The sequence below is a fragment of the Parus major genome, chromosome 8 (genome assembly GCF_001522545.3).
Source record: "Parus major isolate Abel chromosome 8, Parus_major1.1, whole genome shotgun sequence".
NCBI classification, from domain to species: Eukaryota; Metazoa; Chordata; class Aves; order Passeriformes; family Paridae; genus Parus; species Parus major.
This window is the reverse complement of record NC_031777.1, coordinates 14,306,873-14,332,275: the sequence shown is the minus strand read 5'-3', so window position 1 is coordinate 14,332,275 and position 25,403 is coordinate 14,306,873. Positions and strand designations below refer to the sequence as shown.

At 38.3% G+C, this 25,403-nt stretch overlaps 1 protein-coding gene across 3 annotated transcripts in view; it reads right to left on the bottom strand.

Moving 5' to 3' along the window:
* The window catches only part of BCAR3 (BCAR3 adaptor protein, NSP family member), a 76,033-nt gene that overhangs the window by 8,568 nt on the left and 42,062 nt on the right, over window positions 1–25,403 (bottom strand). For 2 of the 3 annotated variants that reach the window (XM_015635820.3, XM_015635824.3), the window contains 3 exons: window positions 3,035–3,163; window positions 1,480–1,922; window positions 801–901 (listed from right to left, as the gene is read on the bottom strand). In XM_015635820.3, coding sequence (XP_015491306.1) covers window positions 801–901; window positions 1,480–1,922; window positions 3,035–3,163 — 673 coding nt within the window. Of the gene's footprint in view, window positions 1–800; window positions 902–1,479; window positions 1,923–3,034; window positions 3,164–13,377; window positions 13,594–25,403 lie in introns of those variants that run through there. The other variant, XM_015635823.2, reaches the window with a different exon arrangement.

Sequence of the window (25,403 nt, the reverse complement as noted above, 5' to 3'; positions counted from 1 at the left end):
GTCATGAGAACTCTTCCTACACCAGATATGAAGAATTTTAACAGTATTGTATTCAAAATGAGCAGCCTTGGAAGTCAATACTAGTTTGTCTGCATGGGAAGTGATGCATTATTGCAAGCTTCCATATACAGGTGTGTTAGTATGGAAACAACTGCTTAAACCTTCAAAGAACCTGAGAAATAAAATTCCCCAATCAGCAACTGTTCTGTGTTGTCACAACCTGGATCCCTTGCTTAGGATGATAGTGGCCATGGAACCAAACAGCAGAAAAAGGAACAAAAAGCAAAAGGGATGGAGGGTACAGAGACTGGGGGAGACTGAAGAACAGAACTGTGTACAAAAGCCATGGTAGCGTTTTCCTCCTAGTGAGGAACATTACCTCATCTGCATAGTTTACCCTGAGAAAAAGTGGTTACCCAAATTTCCATGAAACACCCCTTCTACTTAATAAAGTTTTGTCAGAAAGACATGAAAAGAACAAGTCTGTTCTTGTCAAGTGCAAGTGAGGAAAGGTATTACTATCAAAAAAGGTATTAATGCAAACCATAGCTGCCATTTTTTGGTGTGGAAGCCTGCGGAGTTGTGTGCTAAGGTTCTCAATTAGCTGGTGTATTGTAAATAAAAATCCTGTTCCAGTGACTAGAAGAGAAGCAGTATCTTAACACAGCTTACAGTGGCCATTAAATTTAATGTATTTACAGTACTCAGAACATTCAGCAGTCTCACTTTGGTCTGAAGAGTAACAGACCACCTGGACACACACCGATTCTAAGCATGAAACTTCTAATTACAAAACATACCTATCAGCAGATAGCTCTCTGACTGGTGAGCCTTTAAAGGGAATCTTTTCTCCAGAACATGATCCAAACTAGATGGCTGGCTACCACTTTTTTCTTTGTTTCTAGGGTAGACAAAAATGCAAACAAAAACATATCAATATATGCAGCACTTAAAATATATATCTAACTGCCAGAATATATCATAACCAGTGCAAGGATCGTTAGCTTTCCACTTGGGCAGCTTATGATAATAAAAGGTACTTCATTCATTCATAAACTGCTGTTGTAGTGGTAGTGAAATGGGCTATACCATATGTCACCCTGCAGCATTTATGAAGGTATTTCCTTTCTAATGGAACATTTGATTTGGACACTGAAATTAGGATCCATTATCCCACACTCGGGAGTTTTTATTTCAGAAGTCAACCATGGAAAAACAGACTTCTCTGGAGCAGCAGCAAGATGTTATTTTAATCCTTTGTCTTACATGGCTCAAGATTTGCCAAGTCACTGCAGTGCTGTTGTGCTTCCAGAGTCCACATTTGCTCTCACTTTGTGGATTTGCTGATCCTTTGCTAAAATCAGCAAATCCTCATGCCCAGTCTTCCATCTCAAATCAGGGTGAAACCTCATATCACCTCCACTAGGATCTGATACACTTACTCCATTTCCTTCCATAAAGACAGCAAAATTAAGGTACCTCAAAAGATTTCCTCTGGGGATGCTCTGCTCCGGGGATTGCATGCCGGATATACCAAGACTCAGCCTTTTTGCAGTTTCCACTTTTCCTTCAGGGGTGTTTGGCTCTTTTTGCTGGACTGAAATTACACCATATTTTTCTTCTAGACACCTGAGAGGCACAGTCCTGTTGATAGGCTGAAAAATAATTGCTCCACTCTGCTTTGATATTGGTGTGCGATTCCCAACATAGTACCTAACTAAGCCAGGGATAGTGTCAAAACTTTCCAGTTCAAACTGATACTGAACACGACAGTAGGCTTCATTGAGTCTTAGAACTGTTTTGTTGATTTTAAAATGCTGAGGGGTATTTTTCCACTGACTTGTAAGAACAAAGTTCCCAGGACTGGAGAGAGAATCCCTAATCAGAAAATCTCCATCTCTCTGAACTAGGCCTTCTGCCACCTTTGAGGAAAAAGAATTATACAAAAAATTACTTTCAGAATCAGAAAACAATACATTACAACAAAATATTCTTAAACACAGGAATTAATTTGGCTACTCTGGGAGTTTACACAAAGCCACAAATACAAAGAAAAGTGTGAAGTGCGGTAGAAGAATGATGTCTCCTATTCTTAATTAAAAGCTCATCCCACAACAGAGATCTGAATGGGTTTCTTGGAAGGAACCAGCAGCCAGAAGCTGAGCCACTTTTGCACATGTGTTTCCTCTACTTTGCCAATAGAAAATAAGGCATGAAGGGAAAGTAGTGACCCAGGAATTTAAGTTTAAAGTACCTGAATATAGTCACAATGAAGTTCAGAAGCCATTAACACAAGATCCTGGATTCTGCCCTTTCATTGTTGCCTTACATGACAGAAGCTTTCATTTTTTTTATTCTTTGTGAACGCTGCATGCAAATACTAGTGACTAGGAAGAGTCAGAGACATCTAGTTTTTCTGTTTTGAGTTAGTAGTTTCGTGTGATAGAAAGGCCGCCAAGAGCAAAGTGCGGGGCAGCTGAGCCGGCCCTGCCCGGGGGCTGGGGGAGGCCCGCAGGGGGAGCTCCAGCGGCTCTGGAAGCTCCGATCCAACCTCAGCCTTACCGTGTTGTAGTCCTTTCCTTACCGTGGTTCTAACTGCGTTTGATCGGAGCTAGATTAAAGTGATTGAATTGATTTTGTTGCGTTTCTTTCCCCCCACTCCCCCAAGTTCCAAGCGCAAGAGAGAAAGTAAACAACATTTTAACTTTCATTAAGAATACTGAACCAAATTGATGTCAGTGTTCTCTAAACAATATGTGATCACAGTATTCTTATACAAAGTTTAAATTCCATTTCCAGATTTATACAGTGCACAAAAATCCTGAAATGCATCTATTTTCCACCAGGGTCTGCCCTGAGTCCTTCCTCGGCCTCATTTTATGCCAAGCTGTGATATATACCACAGCTTTCATACAAATAGGCATTATGCTCCTACTAAATTAATCCAGGTATCAGAGATGTGTGCAGTACATCAGTGAAATTCTGCTTATCTGTAAAAGCTCCAAGCACACTTGGCAATGCCAAGGCCACCTACCTGCCGAGGAATACGTCCGTGGTACCAGGCATGGCTACGCAAGTCTTCACTACTCAGCTGCAGTTCTTCCTCTAACTCCTTCTTCAGTTTTTCCGGGCTGTTGTCCATAACTTGCCTCTCCCTGGAAAACTGCAATAAAAGATTAAAAGCTTCAACTGTGCCAAGTTTAGTGATTAACATTTTACCTGGGTTATAACTTCCATCATATGACCTGCACTGGAATGCAGGTGCTGCTTTCAGCAGGCTGGCTTGGCTTTGCTCTCTAGATTGTATTTGCAAACCCCAGCATTCTGTGAGATAACATGTGATTGTTCTACACCGCATGGAATGGAGCAAAGTGTTCTGCCTGTACACCAAACTAATAATGACACACCTACAAAGTCACTTCTCTTACTTCCTCTTTCCAATAAGAATTCTAGCTATATCCAAAAAAATGGAGCTGGACCCAAATGCCCTGCTCCAATATTCTTCCTCCTATTTAAAACTTATATTTTAAATTCAGATTCTTTCCCAGCAGCCCCCTTTGAACCCATCTAGCTAGGAACATTCCAAAAGTATCAGGACAGGCTAAGCTGAACATACGTAGTTGTTCAATATTTCTGTTGCCAAAGAACCAATTTGCCAAAGGAAAATTTCAGTCTTAAAGTGCTTACTCCTAATGGTCATGAAATCTGCTCATCCAAGATGTTCCTTTTCTAAAGGACAAAAGTTCTTGTTGCCCCTTAGCACAAATGGCATGAGTTTTGCTTGAAGACATCTCCATCATCACTATACAACTACTGTAAGATTTTCTGGAAAATTTCTTGTCTTCATCTCGTCTTGGAGCACAGCTTTCATGCTGGCCCACTCTGGCTCGCTAGTCCTTATGTATGCAGTGCTGCTCAGAGTGAGGTGCAGGATCTTCTCTGGAGTAGCCACGTTCTCTTTCACAAGCACTCAGAGGAGGGAAATACTTGGGACTTCCTTTCATTCTCCAAGGGCTGGGACTCCAGCCCATCTTTGTTGTGCTGAAAGGTTTCAAAAGCCTGAGAACATGTTCTACATTGATCAAAGAATCAGAGTATAACCTCTCTTCAGAGAAAGACCATTAAAAAAAAAAAAAAATAGGGATAAGGAGAGAGAGAGGGAGCCCCTAGCAAAATGCAGCATTTTGCTCCCATGTGTTATGGATTTTTTCTTAGGTCTGGACATGAGACAAAGCTCACAGGTTCTTTTAATTGACACACTGATGAAAATAAGGAACACACGCATTATTTAAAAAAGAACTGGGAAGGCTTGCCCACCAATTCCTGTTCTTTCCATAAACACTGCTCTCTCTAGCTTTTTCTTCTTCACAGTGAATACTCACAGCACTGAACCGTGGGAGCAGGTGGCACACATTTAACACTTCTTTTAACGAACCTCCCTGCAATTTCAGGCAGACTGAATTACAACACATTACCAGACAGCAGATTTTTGGTGGAATAATGCCAGAGGAGGCATCCTGCTGCCAAGGTAATTTAAACATGCTGGGAACCCAAAGAAATTCTGAGATAAATTCTCCTCTTCTCTCTGCTTTTCTCAGAGAAAACTAAGGCTTCTCTTAGACAAACACTAGTAGCTAACATAGAAAGGCAGAGAATAAAAACAACCTGGTAAAGAATCACTTTTCACCTTAGTTTCCCTTCTGTGAACCAGAATAGGGTGTTATTTATCCATACAAGTCTGGTTCACAATGGACAAGCACTTTCATCAAGGAGCAAATTCTTTGTGCTTTTGTACATTAAGGTTTTGCATCAACTCCTTCCAAGCTTTATAGAAGACTGCAGAAAGAAACCATGCCATAAAAAAAAACCCCAAACCTTCACTGAATGTACAAGAAGTGACAGAAGAGGCTTGTTGAGAACTGAAGTCCAAAAGCATTTGAAGTGTCAAAACATAAAGAAGGCCAAAAATGCCCCCTCCACGCCAAACCCTTGTGATCTATCAGATCAGCACAGGTGAAGGACCTCTGGCACATGCCTACCACTTGTTATTTCCCAACTTAAATGGCTGGGAACCCATTTAAAGCTCACTGGCAACAATTCTAAAATTAACAGCCCTTTCACTGCCACGTCTTAGAGAATGAGAGCAAGTATTATAGCATCTACACAAGCTGAAGGTAAAGAGCACACAAATTGAGCTGAGACTTTTCAAAAGCACCTTTTCTCCTGACTGCACAAGGAAGTGGCTGGAGAACTTTTAAAATACTCCCTCCAGGGTAAACAAAAACATCCAGCTGCAATGGTGTAACAAGATCTTAAAGTCATAGCTGTGTGTTTTGCTGATCTTCTGAGAGGAACTACTACTTTAATGGGAATTTTATTTAAGGTTTCAAAATATGCTTTTGACTGAAAAGAGGTCTTAAAGGACCCAAAGCTGCTACAGAAATTGTTACCATCTTTGCAAAAGCATCTTACTGTATCTCAGTGGTAGGCAGAGCTATTGAAAACAGAACAGACTATAGGATTCAAAGGCAGTAACTGTATTTGCTTAGGAGAGTTATACATTTATCCAACAAAAAGAACTATAGGTCTCTACCAAAGACCTATATAGGATGAAATGGACTAGTTTCATCCATGGTACTGAAATGAATTATCTTAAAAATAACAGGACGATCCACTTAGAGATACACATTAATTACAAATACAGCATAGAAACCTAGAACGTCTTCTGGTGGTTGAATGGATTTTTCATTACTCAAATGAAGTTAATGAAACACAAATTGAACTTGAACCACATCTTACAACACAGCAAAAAGAAAAAACATTTAAAGAATCCAAACCAATTAAATAGTGAACTTTCATAATTATTGGTTTGTTAAAAATCCTCTCTACCATGGTCTACCACATGGAATACATTCTTCAACTGCCAGAGAGGTCAGGCATCTCCTGAGATGAAGCAAACATGCCTAAATAACCTTAATGGAACTCAGAACTTAGTGAAAGAGCTCCAGTGGCTAGCACAAATCCCAGTATACATAAGGGGAAAACTGCCTAGGTAAGCAAGTTTAGTAATAGCATGTCTTCCTGGACAGTTTTTTGTTCACTGAGACTGATTTCTTATAGAACCTACTAAAGGAGAATTATGACTGAGAATACAGATGGATGAACTGTCTGTAATCTCACCAGCCAATACCTTTCTATGCTAAAACTACAACCAAGGTCTCTGCTCTGCAAGAATCTCTGCATACACTGAACTTCACATGAAAGGCTCAAAAATCACTCCAGGCACAGCCAGCGCAAGCATGTGAGCCTGGAAATAAAGAAGAGGGTAGGCTTACAACACTATCAGCTATGCCAATGGGCTTTCTCTCAAAAGAAAGGTGACATTCCACATAGCATGATGCAGATACTTCAGCCTCATTTCCCAATGGCACCCCAAAGTTAATGGGCAACAATGGTAGGCTGCAAATTTGCCCTAACTTCATCCTGACAAACCTTAATTTAGCAGTATCTCCTTGTTCTATTTCTTTGCCTAAGACACTTTGTTGGCTCCTACTCAATGGCTGAATTTTCATTTACAGCTAGATAGTGAAGTGGATGGTAAAAAGGAATTTTAAAATAATCTAAGGAAAAATGAAAGACTTCCATGTATTTTGCAACAAAACATGGTAACACAGGGAAGCTTCCAGTTATACATGATGAGATGTTCAATAGTAACAACCCTGTCAGATATCCCTGGAATAAAAAGCAAATCAAGTCAGCAGAACTGTTTTCTAATACAAATGCTTTTCCTGGCCTACAAAGAACTCCCTGTGTGTGCTTTCCAGAACTGTTTGTTCACATTTCACTTGCATTGTTTCCAGTCCTGGTGCTATTTTAAGATATTTCTGCCATGCTGAGGTTTTGTGAACAGGTCCTTAAAATAAAAATACATAACTACCTAGCAATACAATATTATTAGCCTCCATCAAAACCTCTCAATTCTACTTACATACATGATGGGAAACCTAGAGAGCCAAGACTTTGGAAGGAGGAAAAAAAATCAGTCAATAGTTATAAACTAAGAAACCCCTTGGCAGTTTATTATATTTCACAAAGGATTTCCACTTCAGGGCTATTAATCTAATAGCAAATTATGCTTACAGATATAACAAGCTATCCTTAATGTTACATATTACTTTTTTTTTTTTTTTTTCCCAGGCAAATGTTAATCTAGTCTACAAAAACCTGGAAAATACCAAAGTTTAAAGAAATAAAACATCAAACTATGATCTCATTTAGGGCAAATTTGAAGAGGACTTGACCTACCTACCACAATGTGCCTCTGAAATTTGTGAATGTATTTTAATGGGACTTTCTCACAATAATCTGCTGCTTAAACATCCATGAGGTTACTTTCATGTGAATGTTTGGCATTCTCCAAAGGCAACTTGCTTTAGCAAACTTGTGTTAACCATCCTAGCAGAATTTATCACATTAGATTGTGCTGAATAATCTACTGTATGAGGTTAGTAGTAAACAAGAGAGAAGTCCCACAGTTATTTCTGTATTGTTATTAATTCATTCCTCTCTAATGTGATGATGTGTTTTGATGTGTTTGGTTTATTGTTTTGGCATTTTTGTTCAGTTGTGGGGTTTTAATTTTTTTTTTTTTCCCCTAAAACAATTTGAATTATGAGAGAAAGGCTTTTAATTTTAGACACTGGAAGTGGTCCAAAATCTGTCATGCTAGATCCCCTCATTTGGTTCAGGATAAAGCCAAAATTCACATCATCTCTGTATCCTTCTGGTAAAGAAAGTATTATTTATGCAAAGCACAGCCAAGGCCTGTTACAGGTACCAGACTAAAGGGGGGCACATTCCCATCCAATCTCAATTACTTCCTGGTGCTTTGCACAGCTCTGCCAGGTAACAGTTAAATGAGCCCAACAGGCAGCCTTGGACATACCTGATTTCCTGTTGCCTTGAAGGTTTCAGGAAAAAGAGAAGAGATGGTTATTAGGGATAAATGAGAACAGCTTTGTGAAAACTGAAGTGTGATCTAAGGAGGAAAGCCAAGTCCATACCTTTCCCAAAATTTTAGTACTTTGTTTAAAGTTTTAATAAATGTACTGAATCCATCTCAACCAAAGCTATTTAAGATTTCTCACAAATCCATCTTTTCTGCAACACTGGAGGCTCGCTATGTTTGCTTAAGTACACTATGAATACTGAACTGTGACTGACTGGGTAAAATCACTAGGTCCTACAGAGCCTTCAAACAAATGAGGAGATGGGATATTTGTGATTAATGAAAAACTTAAATTTTGTGAGATTTACATAGCTTTTAGCCAAGGCAATAATTTAACAGAAAGACAATCAACAGAAAATAGAAGGGGATGCTGGGGCAAGAACAGGAAATACCAAGGGGGAAAACGAAGACATGAAACAAGAAAGAAGGGAGAACACAGACACCAAACATCGAAAACATCTGGAAAATTGAAGAAGAATGAAACTCCTCTAATTCCAAGCCGCTAGAGAGCAATCAATTTGATCATACAGAAAATGAACATTTTAATCATGGATTCAAAGTTCCATTTCTGGATCAATATATAATTCACAGGCTGCAGAGATTCTTTCAGTCTTTAATCCTGTGCCCTTGTGATCCTAACCAGACTGCTTATCTGGCACTATGAAGACAAGCACTTAAAAATATACAATTACATGAATTTATGAGATGTTTTAATGAATACAGTGTATATAATTTTACTTATAACTCTACTAACTGGCCACCAAACACAACATACTTGCACTGAGCATTTACATGCAGAACCAAATGTTCCAATATTGCTCAGAAACATTTTTGTCTTATTTTCTCCTGTACAGAAAAGCAGCATCATTGGTCAAGGCCTTACAAAACAAAAACACTGACAAGTGATTTCTGAATTTTTATCTTTATTTTTTTGAGAAAGAATTAACAGGAAAAAGGGAATTCTAAACACAGGAATCCATTTTCTGATTAACTTGGACACTGAACATAGCTGGTGCGATGTTCTTCACAGAGACAGCTTTCTCTAACCTACCAGAGGGCACAAAGTTCACACAGGACTATAGCAAGTGCTGTGTTAAGTAAGAGGAGGTACAGAATGGGTAATTTACTCAGAGAGATTAATATAGGAGAATGGCAATTTTGAAGCCACAAGATTTCCGCATGCACTGGTGACAACTTTTGAGGTTAATGATGAAAAGATAACAAATTATCATGAACACTTTCCCCATGATTGCAATGTCTCTTTAAAATCAGATTAACTCCAACATGTGCATGTTCTCACTCTGCTACTATGAACAACAAAAGTTGCCTGGCAGTCACAGAAAAGTGGCCAATTTTTTCTGGTTTTGGCTGTCATAGAGTTAATTTCCTCTCAGTAGCTGGTACAGTGCAATGTTTTGGATTCAATGTTGATAATACTCTGATGTTTTGGTTGTTGCTAAGTCATGTTTATCCTAAGTTAAGGACTCTTTTTGTGTCTCATGCTGTGCCAGTGAGGAAGTGCACAAAGAGCTGTGAGGGAGCACAGCCATGACAGGTGACCTGAATTGGCCAAAGAGATATTCCACACCACAGAACATCATGCCCAGTATACACAATGGGGAGTTACCTTGAAGCAGGGCTGATAGGAGTTCAGGGACAGGGTCTGACATCAGTCAGTGTGTGGTGAACAACTGTATTGTGCATCACTTGTGCTTTTTTCCTCTTTGTTACCATTATTCTTATTTACTAGTGTGATTATATTTTACTTCATTTCAATTAATAAACTGTTCTTCTGTCAACCTAGAAGTTTTAGTTTTGATTCTCCTCTCTATTCTCCCAGGGGCTGGGATGGGTGAGTGGCTCTATGGTGTGTAGCTGCCAGCTGGGCACAAATCACGACAACTAATAAGCAAGATGCTTATTTAGAATGAGGGTACTAAAAAAAGTCTTTTAGTACAAAGACCAGTTTAATGTTAAGTGAAGGTAATGGGAAAACTTAATTCTAGTGGATTCAATAACCATTTTCCACTACACCTCCACACTTAAAACAAATCCTTACATTTCTACGTAACCACATTCAGAGCTAGGAGAGTTTTGTTTCTGGAATACAGATCCTGAGAAATCCTGAATTGAGTGTTAGTCAAATCATAATCTCCCACTTAGTGACCCCAGGGATTTGCACTTCCAAATGTGAATGATGTTAGCAGTTACGCAGGGTTTTTTGTTTGTTTTAATTGGAGACATACCTAAAAAATAGATACTACAAAAAAGTTAAATGCATAAATACCTACTGAAGAATATTCCCATTCCCATCAAAAAGAAGTCACTTACTGAGTACCAGGGGACCCTGCGCTATCTACATATTTATGACAGAAGATAATCAAACTTTTGCTGCAGTGTAACTATAAAATTACCATGGGAAATTGAAAAGAATTTTTGACTCATCCAAAAAAATTTTGACTCATCAAAACTCAAACTCAGCAATAAGACAATGGGAAATCAAAGTTGGAGGAGTTAAAAAAAACTTCACATAATTTTGAGCAGTCAGTGTTTTCACATCTTTCCCTCTCCAACAATAACAAATCTAACATTGAAAAGGCAGACTGATAATGCTGAGGGGTGATTACATGTAACTCACGTGTTATCAAATCCAACTGCCTCCATATATATGCTGAAACTGGATATATGAAGCCTGAGGATGCCAGTGAACAGATTTAGATCATCACACACTGAAGAAATATTAAGATCTACTATCTATAAAAAGTGTTTGCAATTCACCCAAGATAAGAGATGGCACTTGCAGTAAGTAGCTGCTTATAAAAGGCTTCTTACGCACATCACATTCACGGCATTAGTACATTACTCACTAACGTGCTACATCAACGTACTGGAAGTTACAAAACTTGGCAGTCCTGATAATTGGAGTGGCTTTCCCCTTTTGCACAACTTCAGCTGAGGGTGAATCATAGCAGAGAATTAAGAATGAAAATACTTGAACTTCAAGGCCCTTCCCTATCTGATCATGACAACTATACTGACTAGTACTAAAAAAACCCCTGTGTTGTGGCCAAGTGGATTTCATTCATTTAGACTGGATTTCATTTCATCCATTTCAGGTACTGTTTATCACTGATTTAGTCTTAACTTCTCTTCCAAAAAATGCAAATTTAAAGAAAAATATTTTGGCTTGTAAGTGGCACAAGTCACGATTTAGTATTTCATCTTCACTTATTTTTAAAACACAAACAGGAGCCCCTTTGCCTTGATGTTTCTCTATTTCCCTCAATGTAAAAGCTGACCTTGGCAGTAAGCAGCTATAAAAACCAAATAGGATCATTAAAGGTACTGACACATCATGACTGAATAATGAGTTGATCCAAGTTCAGATGTTCTGCACTGAGCATTACATTTTCTTTTAATACACGGGAAAATAAACCAAATATCTGCAGTTGAGACCTCAGTTTCACACACTGAAATTAGCTGCCACAAAATAGGAGTGCTCAAGTGCTGTATGCTTCCTGTGCTTTGGTGGGACACAACAAGGCATCTCTGAGCTTGGCCACATACTGCTTTCAATTCAACTGGATAACATAAGGAATTCATCTCAATGCAGAAAAACATCTGAATCTCTCAGGGGTGGTTGAGAACTTTAGCATGTTTATTTATGAATCAATCTGGTATTGCATTACACTTTTAATTACTACTAAAACCAAGAATTAACTTCATCTAATTACACAAACTGATTTTGCTTTATTATTTTAAAAATTAAATAATAATAACAAAAACAAACCAACCCAATGACTTCATTTCATACGATCTTATTGTTCACACCATCCTAGGCCCTTTAGCATTTCACAGAATCCATACCATTGGGCCCCAAGGTTCAAGACATTACTTGATTTGACCACCAGCTATTTCTATACCTACAGCCACTTTCTCTTCAGCAAATGCACCCCAGTTCCCTACCATCCAAACTTCTTCAAATAGCAGTTAATCAGATTTAACTATTGCTAAATCTGCATACTGGAACACATGCATTCAAATCTATTTTAAATGATGCAAATCTCTTTAAATAGAACATTATTTTTGAAAGACCCCCAACTGTAATTTGTTTCTACATAAAAGGTTTTATTTTTTACTCTCCATACAGCAAACACTATTAATGTTTCAGCTTCTCTAGAGACTTTATGGATTAGGCTAAATGGAAAGTTGCTATGACAACACCACCATTATTTTAGGTATTAGAAATTCATGCCAAGTTAAACAAAGGGCATATACATGGTCAAGAACAAGTTTTCTCACTCTTCTGACAGCCAACAATAAACCCCAATGTCATTTAAAAAGTTCTAGATCTGGACAATTAAGCCTTGAAACTAGAATGAAAATCAATTACAACACAATAGAGCATATTTAGCTCTCTATTTTGTGATGATAATTGCTGACATCTGTCCCAGTCAGAAGAAGTCTATCTGATCAGAATCTCTTTTTCAGAGTGCCCAAAACACTGAGCCCCACACTCCACTTTGAGAAATGGACAGTTATAAGGCTAAATCACTGAAGGTGAGAGAAGGGGATTGCTGTCCCCAGCTTTTAGGTGCCTCCACCAAAGTTTGAAAGCCATGGCCAGAAGACAGCAATCTTCACATCCTTCCCTCGCTTAAGTCCTCCGCGGTATTAAAGAACAATTCACATGTTAAATAAAAAGATTTAAAAGTTTAAGTGTAACTCAGATTGTCAAAAGTAGTTACATGCCCCACATGACTACAATTCCAAAGTCACTTGGACACTTCTGTAAGTGTCTCAAAATGATTATGAAGGCTTTTCCTGCACTTACATTGTATATGGCGCATTTTTGCATAAAGTAAATTATGTCCCTGCCCATGGCACGGGGCTTGAATAAGATGACCTTTAAAGATTCCTTCCAACCCAAACCTTCCTAGGAGTATATGATTTTGTGCATGTTGCAATTAAAAAATATCTAAAATATAAGGACAAATCTAAAATTGTCTGAAGCATTTAAAAAACAGCTATGCTCCTGAGCACAGTTTTCTATGTTTTCCTTAAATAGGTGAAAAACATTATGGAACCAAATGGTCTGATCAGTTAAATTCTGAAAACTTGAAAATTTGCTAAAATCCTCCTCACTAAGTCCCAAATCATAAAGTCAGTCCCAAAACATAAAGACAGCCAGCTTCAGGCTCATGAAACTGCAAGTTGCTTAAGCTCCTCTCTGAGACAATAGTGAATTGTAAAGGTGTTCTTTAAAAGAGAAACACTCTGTACCCAACCATGGTATGAAAACAAACACTTCTAAACAAAAACTGAAACCATTACTGACTAGCACACTATAGTTGAAAAAGAGAACCTACCTTGAATCTGATAATAGACTTACGATGATAAAAGCAGCAAAGTGCTGCAATCAGCATTTGAAAAACATTATAATCCTTCGGCATTTTCAGTTCTGCTGTCTGTGGTTCCTCAAGCCTGAAGATAAACAGTCACTACTAGCAGTGTTCTGAGGTTCAGCAAGCTCTTCAGTGTCACCACTGCCTACCAGTGCTGCTACACCCCCCTACTCACGTATCAGTCTGGGACACTTTCCACAGCTGAAGCTGATACCATCAATTCAGTGACCGCTGGCACGCTGGCTTCCAGCATGCCATGCAGAGAGTGCCAGAATCCTCATGTGATCTGTTTCACTCACCAGTGAAATCCTAGCTCCTCTATCTTGGTATCCCCTGGCTCAGAGATGCGTTTAGACATCAGCACAAGCCAAACTTCTCTTCTTGCTGAGTTACAATGCCTGTCTCCCAGTGCTGGTAAAGGCTTAATCAGTTGCTCCAGCTCAATCCTGCAACATCTCTGCCTGCACCATCAGTTGTACACACATAAAAGAAAAAAAACCAAGAGGAAAAGCAGTTGATTACTGTTTGACAACTGTAAGAACAAAGCTTCAGTAACCAAGCAAAATGAAAAATCTGTTTATTTTTAATTAGGAAGCTCAGGACACAGACAGTCCTTGGAAAAAAATAGCAAGAAACCACCCCTATAAACATTGTCATTGTCAGGTAACCAAGGTACCTTCCGCGTTTCAAACGCTCAGTGGACAGCTTTATCTTGGTGATAGTCCCATGGGATTGTGCAAACTGCTTGAGAAAGAATGAACTGAATTAATGAACATGTCTGATTTAGAAAAGTAGAAGTAAGCATTCCAACAAAATAAAAAGCACCAATTTTATTTATGCCTGTGATTCCATTCTCTTCAACAGCACAGTCCCTAGCTTACTGACCAGTCAGGAAACTGTTCATCAGCAAAGAATCTGCCTGACACACCTCAAGGCTCTCTCAAGAACCAGGGCAAAAAAGAGGCAAACAACTTGGGTAATTATGCTAACTGTGAGAGACAAGACATCACCTCCATTGCAGCCTAATTAACAGAGTTGGTGAGAGGAAACCAAATGGACTGGATTGAGGGGTACAAGACAACCTGTAACACTTAAGAATGAGAAATTTTGAAGAGATCAATCAATTATTACTTGGGTGGTACAAAAAATACAGAAGTCACAGATATTCCAGATCTTGGTTTAGAAATAAATCAGTCACAATGAGTGGTTAAAAAGAATCATTACTTGTCTTTTTCATTAGCAATAAGTATATTACATTAGCAGCAGTGAGAAAAGACATAAAATGAGCACTGCCTTTCAAGGAAAATGGAATGGAGTGCCTATCCAAAAAGAAGAGGAAGCCTCAGTGTTGGTAACATGGAAGTGTGGTGTGTAAAGTTCTCTCACCTATCTGACCACAGAAGGTTTGCAGGTACCCACCACCAGGTTATGCACCAAACCCACAATGCTCATAAAGACAGCCAGACTACTTGGCCATGTTTAGATGATGTTATGCCAGAGACTCTGAGAAAAGGTAAACAATGTAGGAATAAAAGAACAGAACATTAAATGGACTGTAAAGTAATAAAGCTAGAAAGAAAAAAGATGTAAGATTGGCCAGAAAAGAAGCTGAAAATACTTTGAAGACGAAGTCCTGCTGAAGAGTACTTTATGACAAACTCAAACAACGAATGAGTAGATAATATAATAGGAATGTGAAAGTACCCTCCTTTTCTTTTTGCACTGTGTTACAGCGTATTTTAATTTACTTTGAGTTATTTTTCCACTTTGAGGAACTCCACAGGATTGCTTTAGCAGGTGGTTAGAGAAAAGAAGATTAGAAGATATCCTGCTAAACTTCAAACACAAAACCCTCAACTGTGATGCTTGTTTCTTGACTAAAATTTTCTGGTACTGTGGCAGGACATCTCATTAAGTACCATATTTTAAAAGAATATTAATCAAAAGTTCTCATAATAACACCCTAATCCAATTTTAAAACTGGAGGGGCAGGAGGGAGGGATGATAAAAAGGGAAATGATATTGAAGACTGCACACATCAGGGTGGTTTTGCTTTACAATGCTGGCAAGACAATATTAGTATCACACACTTAAGGTTCCACTTGCAATACCATGAACAGAAACTATCAAGACAAGCAACACAAACTACAATAGGTGACAAGAAGGGCTGTTAGGATGACTTAGCTATTTTGGCAGCAGAAGCAACTGATTTAGCCGTACAAAGTAAGGTGACCACTTTTGTTCTGAAAAGAATTAGATGTTCCAAATAGGAATCCTTTATGGGGCTGGAAAAAAAAAAAAAAAGACAGGAGTACTCTGACCTATCAATGTGTTAACCTACACTGAAATTTAAACAAAGGTTCCCATCCATCATCAAGAATAAAACCCCCCAGCTTTTCAAAAAAAGGAGGATTGGAGTGGCAAGTCTAATACAAATGGTAACTGCCAGATCCTTATTTCCTGTAATGAAGTAAAGAATCAAAGATTACGTTGAGAGAATGCCAGAAATAATGAACCTTAAAAACTAATACTTAAAACCAATACTGTACAATTTCATATAGCAGCTGCAGATGCTTTCTATCAACAGTATAACTGATAGGAAAGAGGATGCTTTATTTAAATAGAAAACTTTAAATGTTTTAAAAATTAAACTAATGGGACTTTTTTTTTTATTAAGGTTAGTATGACTTCTGCCTAGATAGCTCAATGAATGGATAACAACCTTTGCAAGACACTGTGTTACAGCAATATGACAATTACTATTACTGGAAGGAATCTCAAAGAGATGTGAGAAATCTCTGTGTGATAGTATGGTATGTCCTGATGGCTATCATGATTGAGGACAACCCTCAGGCTGCTCCAATTATGCTTCATACATAGGTAAGATTTACATTTTAAAATATTGACTCAGAGAAACAAAGGATTGCTTAGGCACATTTTCACTCTTCTGGCCTTCAATTTTTTACTGGTACTTTGGGTTCTTGGATTCTGCACACGAGAAACAAACTTGTTTATTGTATCTCAGAAACATCAAATACAATCCTTCCGCTAAGTCATCTATTGATGTATTTTAAATGTTCTCCAGCACCAAAAGGTCAACCATTAGCTTTATTTCTTTGTTTTCAAAGATTTTTCCTAGAATCTTAAATTATCTGATAATCCCTTAATCTGTCTCTGTGGATGGCTGGCTAGACTATGTTTTATAACCAAGCTTAGTAAGAAAGGATTTTTAAGTTCATAGAATTGATGGCCACATGAGTTCAAGGACACTTGGAACATACATTCTGTGTTGAGCTCCTAATAGCCCATTAGGAAGAGAAATTAAGGAGTCTCTGCTAACCTCATCTGTTATTACAAAGCTTCTAAAGTGATACAGGATATTTTCATGGTCTAGTTTAAATTACCCAGTGTTTCCTGGACACACCTAAACTGTGCCCAGCCCACTCACAGCACATTGCATATGCAAGAGTTTGAGGCGCTCACACAGGAAGTGTGAACCTGCTCACAGGGAATATTCTTAGGCTGTTTTAATTGTACAGGTTAAACAAGAAAAAACAGGGATAATTTCTTTAGTAGAGGTCACTTTCTCTCATCACAAACAAACAAAAAAGGCTTCAAGATTTTAAGTGGCTCAAGTAAAGCAACCACACTCCTTGAAAATATAAATGCTTGAAAACTCACAAGCAGTCTGAAGTTTCCAAAATAGTCTCCTGAGCTACAAGAGGTTATTTTGAACCAAATACCAGTCATGGAAATGCTTAGAATTCATACACAGAATTATTATGATTTGGGATTTCATATTAAAGAAAGAGAAACAATTTCAGACTAAATTAGATGAGGGAATTGTTGGCTTGCCACTTTGCTTTTCACTGCTCTACTCATTTAAGCATTCAAATCAGCCTAACAATATTCAGTGAAACACATGTAATGCTTTACATTTCACTGCACTAAATGGAAGTAAACAATGCAGGCAGGAAGCCAGCTGTAAATGAAAGCAGGCACGGTGCACTGTACAAGGGTCAAGAGCACAAATCTGATTAGATCCAGCCCCAAGCACTGCTGCTGAGTAAGTGACATCACATGGATATGTCCCCATTACATAGGGCATGACCTAACTATGGTCTGAGTGCCTGTGGCTACAAAATGGCAACTCTGGGGTTGTAGTAAAGAACAATAGGAATATAATTTGAAAGAAAAACTCCAAATAAAATCAAGTAACTTACATCTTCATTTGAAACATTTTTCATTTAATACGTAAGAGTTTTTGCCATAACTAGTTATTTGCTATTTTTAATGAAATAAAAAACAAGGAAACAGGACAACTGAGAAATAATTTGTCCATGCAAACAACATCTTTACAATGCCTACTCCAGTTAGTTTTAGCAGTAAGTCCTGCAGATATGGCACATCACCTCTAACAAAGCTCTAGGGGCAGATACCTCCAAATACAGCTAGTGACCAACTTTACAGCTGAACACCTGTTAAAGTGTAGAATAAGCAGAAGAAAGGGGATAACACTGTTAGAAGGCTTACTTTTATCTGTTCCTAACTCAAATGTCTACAGGCACGTGAAGCCCTATCTCATGTCCTACTATTCCTGTCTCAATTCTTAACAGAACTGACTCTTCCATGTTCTCTCAGATAACCTCACTTCCTGCATGCTGTTGTTGGCACAGCTTCTGATCATAAATCAACAGATAGAGCTGCAGTTGTAATTACCCTTGTTTGCATTGCAAGGTGTGGTGTGGGAGAGGTCAGAATAATTTCTTCCTCCTTTCTATCATGGTTCCCTGAGGCAGACTCAGAAATATGCTGCAGTTGTACAGGAATAGTGAGAAAACAGAATTTGCATCTATTTAGTTTATACTGCTGCTTGAATAAATCTCCTTGAAAATCTGCCTCATATAAGAACCCAGGTCAGCAGGTACAAGAAATAAATGCCCAACCTGCTTATGAGCTTCCTACTAGGTCCTAATTTGCACTTTAAAACATCCAAATACCTGTGAGATTTATATGTTTTAGTTAAAAAAAAAATCAAATTTTTTCAAAGTCATCTGGCTAGTAGGTCTGGCTTTCCTACTAGACACCTTCCTATTATGAATCCACCAGTAGGTTTAATTGATCCTACCAAAAACTAGCGTGTTCTTGAGCTCCACCTACTGTCTGCCAATCCATGTAAAAACATGAAATAATTCTGTAATGTCCCACCTATTTTTCTTTCAATTTGTTCCTTGGATTGGGGGGGAGGGAAATTATGAAAAGGCAAGAATTTCCTTTTTTTCCAGAATTAGTTCACAGTTTATGGGTAATACAATCTCCTCTTTCCTGCTGACATAGCTGTCATTAGTCTAACTAGCTTTGCTGGTCAGCATACCAGAGTTGTCTTGCGTATAAAAACAAGGCATTAAGACAATTGTTAACTTTAGACTTCTGTTTTTGAAAGTCTCCCCAGTCCTGTCAGAGTAAAGGGCTTGTTTGTGTGAGATTTATACAATTCTAAATATAATGGAAAGATGAAAAAATGTGTTACCTCTCCAGGGTAAGCAGCCGCGTTTAAAATATCAGCTAATTATCTGATGAAACTCATGAATATCCTAAAATACTTCCCTGCAAAGGATGTATATTTTGGATGTGCAGCACTCAAAAAGAAAACTTACAAGTCACTTGGTTCTGTCAGAGCTTGCCTTTTCAAGTATTTCAACATTTTACTAACAAAAGGATTTGAGGACATGGAGGCAAATGACCTCTAGGTATTCTAGATAGCCAATGTAACATTATGCTCCATTATTTGTGTAGATGCTTATTTTCTATAAATAGCCAACATACAAAAATATCAGACCAACCTGCTCCTTTGACAGCACACATCAGTAGATGACATCCCAACTGAAATGTCCCAATGCTCTTCTGCTGCCCTCCCTGCAGGCTAAACTGTATCTCAGTGTGTCTCCAAAAAGAGGCAAGACAGACACTCACAATGTTCCAGTGTTACTCTAATTATTATCTGTAAACACAAGTCTGAGAGATTAGGAGCTTTACCTTTCTAGGCTTTATCAGTAAGAGGACCCAAAATGCTTAAAAAAAAATTACCATCACCTGCTCTCCACACATTATATACTCACTCCCCCTTGTGGCTCATGAGCTTATATATAGTGAAAGATCAACAGTAACGTGTTGCATGAGTTAAATAAAAATATTTTCATGTCCCTGACAGCTTTTGCTATTAGTCCATCTTCAAAACGATGAAAACTAAAAAACAGCCCCCGTTTTTTCCCCCCCTCTTTCTTTGAAAAGTAAATGCACATCACCATGTACCCATATTTGCTTTCTCTGACATTTTGACTTGGGTGTATTATCAAAAGGCCAGGCTGGATGGGGCCCTGAAAAACCTGGTCTAATGAAAAGTGTCCCTGCACAAGGCAGGGGAGTGTAACTAGGTATCTTTGAGGTCCCTGCCCACCCAAACCATTCCGTGGGAAGTGTCAGCATTTGAGAGTCACTGGGATTAGTATTTTGGAGAAAACAGGCCATTGTTTAAATCCAAGTTTCACAAGATCACCAAAGATAAAATAATACCCTGGTTTTTTTACCCCAGGACTTCTATGCCATATTTTAGATTCAGACCTTTCCAGCTTATGTTTCTCATTTGTAAATAAGACCTGACAGTAGTTACCGATCCTCTAACAAAGGTATTGTAAAGACCAACTAAGCAGCTACTGCCACTAGTATTACTATTGGTGCAATTTTAAAGGAAATTTGAGTGAAGTAATTTTATAGTCAACTCAAAAGTCAGTGCATGTAGTGGGTTTTGAGGACTCTAGACCAGACATTACTTGAGAGTTAATGAGTAATAACAGAAATAGAATACAAACATTAACTGGGTCAAACCTGTGGTAGGATAACATGTAAGATTAACCATTAACATGCAAAGAGAGGATGCTTGCTGCTCTAAGAATTATCAGCATTTTATATTTACTAAAGCACCCTCAGCATTATAGAAGATGCTCCCATAAGCAAAATACCCTAAACTCCATTTCAGCATCAGGAAAGGGGAAGGCACTCCTAAAAGACTTCATAATGAAGGCCAGAATAATCAGAAAGCCACTCTCCACTTGACTCAATTTACATAAGGATTATCATTCACAAAGAAAAAAATATTCCTCCTCACAGTACACTAACTCCCCTCACCCCTAACCCACAAAACCCCAAACCCTCAACCAACCAAAAGAACCCACAAACCCAACCAACTACAGAAAAACTCAGTTAACCAGGCCCATCAGGAACTGGGGGCTGGGAAAGAGCAAATAGCTCCTAACAGGAACAGGCTAAGGAAATATTCTAGGGAAGCATGAACTAGGACAGTAGACTGAAAGTGCATTGCCTTACAGAGCTGTAGAATCATACTTCATGCATAATTTATTGCAAACACCAGCTTACACTTTATTTATCACTTTGCAGCCAATACACTACAGAGCTGCTGACTCAACCTTATTTTGAGAGACCAGCCTGTTGGTCAAATGAAATTCAACATGAGAAAATACTGAAACTTGTGTGTTACATTCCATCACCAACTATGAATAACTGCATTATATCAAGTAAGATAAATTTTCTTTAACTCCAGATGAGCAAGGCAAGATTCTCACCATCATTTCAGAGAAATTAAATATTTGAGAACTGCTGAATTTCACCAATATATGTAACTCCTTCAGTATTTTTTTATTTTTTCCTGGGTTGATGAAAACTTTTAGGAACAATTATCAAACATATTTAAAGAAATTGTTGGCCCTTTTAAGTAAAGGCAGACATTGTAAGAAATAAGCCTGGTATAAGGCTGAAAAAAAAATTTCTACTACCGGAAATTTTACTCTCACCAGAACAGGACTAAAAGACAAGATGCTTTGTCCAACTTATTGCTACAGCAGAAACTTATCCCACTAGAAAATCAAATATAGGTTATGAATAGAAGACAGAGGGATGAAACCAACCAAAATCCCCACCAACAAAAACCCCTCTACATGCAAAATATCACCATTTAGGAAAACTTTTCCCACAATAACAATTAAAAGATCATTTGACTAATCTAGTTGGGGAGGTGGAGCAGATTGTTTTGGGATCATAAGGAATCTCTTTTGTTGGAAGTTCTGGAGAAATCAGAACGTTTTTTCTAACAATCTCAGGGACACCCTGACAAAAGAAAATTCTCAAGTTCCCTCTCAAGGACCTACTTCTATAACTTAATGACAGGGAGGAGGGGAAAAATCTCCTCCCCCTTCTGTGCCTCTTGAGAAAAAGCAACCAACTTCCAATAGTCAGGCTCCTATGAGAATTACAAAAAAATTATTATGAAACGTGATTTGAATAACTGTGACTCGATTAAAAGTCAAGTCAAGCGTTTCTTTTCCAGCAGAGGGCAGTGCACAACCAGCAACCATCCATCGAGAATCAAACCCAAGGTTTCATTGAGACCGAAAATTATGTGCATTTAATATTAGATAGGCTCTAACAAAAAATGTCTCAATTTCACAGCTTACATACAAGAGACAACTGCTCTGGAATGATGTTTGTGAAGCTTCTGTTGCTGCTAAGCAGAGAAACATGAGAGGAAATGTCTTTGTCTCTAGCCTTACTGACATCACTGATCTTTGAGTTGGATGAGAAATCCGTAGTGACAGAGATGTGTAAAGTCCAAGCTGGCCACACGGGCATACTGCTTCTCTCCTCAGAAAAGCACATTACATCTGATAACTGCACCTTCTGTGATACTGTTGTTCTTGCTGCAGTTGCAAAATGTGTGGAAAAGAAGTCCTTAAACCACCCTACAGATTCAAAGAGAACTTCCTGATCATGTGGTGCCTTAGTGTCAAGCATTCCTTCCAGCTCTGCTACTTAATGCTGTCAGACAACGCAGAAACCCAACAACCTTTCTGCTCACAAGCCCCAGCTCGCATCTCACAACAGGCAAGTCTCTGCAGGAGTGTGATACACAGCATGAACTGGAATACACTGGACTTGGCAAGTTTTCCAGTGAGGTGGGGATTTCTCTAATATATTTCCATGTCTAAAAAAGGCAGCTCACAAGGAAATTTCACTGTCATCAGGAAAAATTGTTTTCCACACTTGTCACACTGACACAGATTTTTTTCTAAATTCTCCTAAACTTACATACATACATATAAACTTTGCTATTGATCACCCTCTTACCATAATATCTTCAGCCAATAGAATGGTGAGAGTCAAAACACCCACACCTATATACTGGATTGGCAACCACAACATTACAAATTTGTGCAATTAACTATACAAACTGCATCAATAAATCTCATAACCTGAACTAAGTTCCCTGAAGTTGAATTAAACCCACAAAATATTTTCCTATCTTGCAAAGCTATAGATAATGATCAACACACTGGAATGTCATCAGAATTTTATTTTCAGTCGCACCAACCAAGTCCATGATGAATGACAGTAATTTCTATGACACTTTGCTTTCTAACAAAATCAAAGAAGAGTAAAAATAGGGAGAAAAATTAACAGTGTGGGGCTGAGACAAACAAGAATCCTTCAGTAGAACTTCACAAGAAACTCTTTTTCTTGCAGCTGTGACTTCCTTAAACAAGAAACAGTTTTTTCAAGTCTGAATCTAAATATAAACTTCCCTCATGACCATGCTGAGTGACAGTCATAAATTTTGAAATCTTTCCACTATTGGAATAAAATACAACTCCAAAATTTCAGGCCACAGTAATATTTATTAAGTCACTGCTGATATGTATTTTTATAATTATTAAGCACTATTTCCATGGGAAATTCTTGAAAAGTTTACCTGAAAGGAGAAAACTTATTTTTTCTTTTCACCCTGATATAGATTCAATGATTACATCACGGATTTCTATAAAAAAATCCTAAAGTATTTGTAGTGAATAGGAATGGGACCAAAACCTATCTTTAGTTCACATGAATTTGATCAAAATGACTCACAAAAAGTTCTCTGACACACTCTAATCTGCCAGCACTCGATTGTTTCTCCCTTGCTGCAGGAATCTATTCTGTGGATGGGCAGACTAAGGGTGTGGGAAGAACCTGCAGAGGCTACCAATGGATCTATTATTTGGTTCATAAAACTTGTAAAAATCTCACAGAATGTACAACGTGCTATTGTGTCCCTCAATCTCTTTCATGACTTGGGTAGCAGCCTGACTCAAAGCAGTCTGGCCTGTTTTCACTTCTACCATAAAAGGTTTTTTTTGAAAGAGCCATTTAACTGTGACCATGGTTTCAGCAGCACTGTGAATACAAAGGAAGAGTTGAAGCCATATGGACACTTCAGTATACTCAAGCTTCCAACAAATCAGTACATTTTTTTCTCCCTTACAACTTGCTTTTGTATTAATAGCTCTTTATATACTGATTGAACTAATGCATCAATATTCAAGATGTAGTGAACTGCAACTTGTGAGCAATGTAATTTAAATAATTAGAAACCACAGTTCATCTATACAGAACATTCTCTCAAAAAAATTCTGTAATCAGTATTTTCTGCCTTGTATCTTGAACAGAATAAAACAGCAGAAAACACCAATTTATTTTGCATTTCCTCTATTCAGAGTATTTCTGAATACAAGGATTTATTTCTATTACTTTAAGTCATCAGATTTCAGCAAAGAAAGGTTTGTTAAAAAGCAAAGTGCTACACTCAGCTTCAAAGTTTACCATCAGTCTATCTGCTTGTAGTTACTATAGCCACAAGAGACATGATGATGTTCTTCTCACTGTTAGCCAGCACACAACTAAAACCAGCACAATGAACCAGCACACTGCTCTGTGCCCAGGTCTTTTTGTAAAACTGCTTTTTAAACCTATCTTGTCTTAAAGGAGAGTAGGTATGACTGTGCAGCCTGATAAAGTGCATCAGTTACGAGAATAGCACCTATCTGAATCCATCAAAATAGCTACCTCCAACCAGCGTGTCAGGGACAACAGGACTGGGGCTGCTCCCTGGGGGACAGCGAACCGAGAGCACAGGGTGGGCGATGTGCTCACAACAAGGCACAGTCCCACAGCACCCAGACACAACCAAGGTGAGCAGGATGATGAGATCAACAGGTCCTATCACATTCCAGAGAGCCTCAGACAAGAGAGGTAACAGGCCAGGTATAAAGTCTGTCCTGGGCTTCCCACACAGCACTTGGAAGCAGGACTAGGGGCAGAAACACCCTCTGAACAACTGAGGCAGGGTCTGAAGGTGCAGCCTGATGCAGCCCTCACCCAGGGGGTGCGGCTGGCCAGGACATCTGACAACAATTGGTTCCCTCCGGGCCCTGACACAGTACAAATTGCTTGGGCTGTTAACTCCTGGGTAGAACTGCCAGCAGCCAAACTGCCCTAACACAGCTTAAATTTGTGCCACGTATTACTTCAAGATAACACAATTCTTTCAAGGCAAATTAATCCAAAGTCTCTCTTCTCTTTACAGCCTGAATAGCAATATGAGAAAAACAAGAATCAGTATCAAGACTTTTTACAGTTACAATGTACAATTAGTTCCAGTGTGAGTCTTGTGTGAATGATACCTCACACATGATTCATAGTCAAGTTTATATGTGTTTTCAGTCAGTAAATCAACACTTCTCTGTTGAGAAACAATATTAACTATATTTTCCTGTGCACTAGAAATATAAAAGTACTACTCAGAACCTGCATATCCTGAATCAGCAAAATATGATTCCCAAAAGTGCTCTTGTTTTTTCCCTCTTCTCTTACTATCTCTTTTTCATTTTAAGGTATTTTTTAATCACTTAAGCAACATCGGTCAAAGCCTTCCTGCTAGCTCAAACTATGTACCCATTATATACCAAAGAGACTTGTGCAAATGGCAATGGTGGTATTAAACATGCTGCAGAAATCTATTTTTTCAGCTTGAGAAAGTTAGTGTTTGGCAGTTTATACCTGCCACCATAATGTATTTGAGGATCTGGAAAATTTATCAACATTAA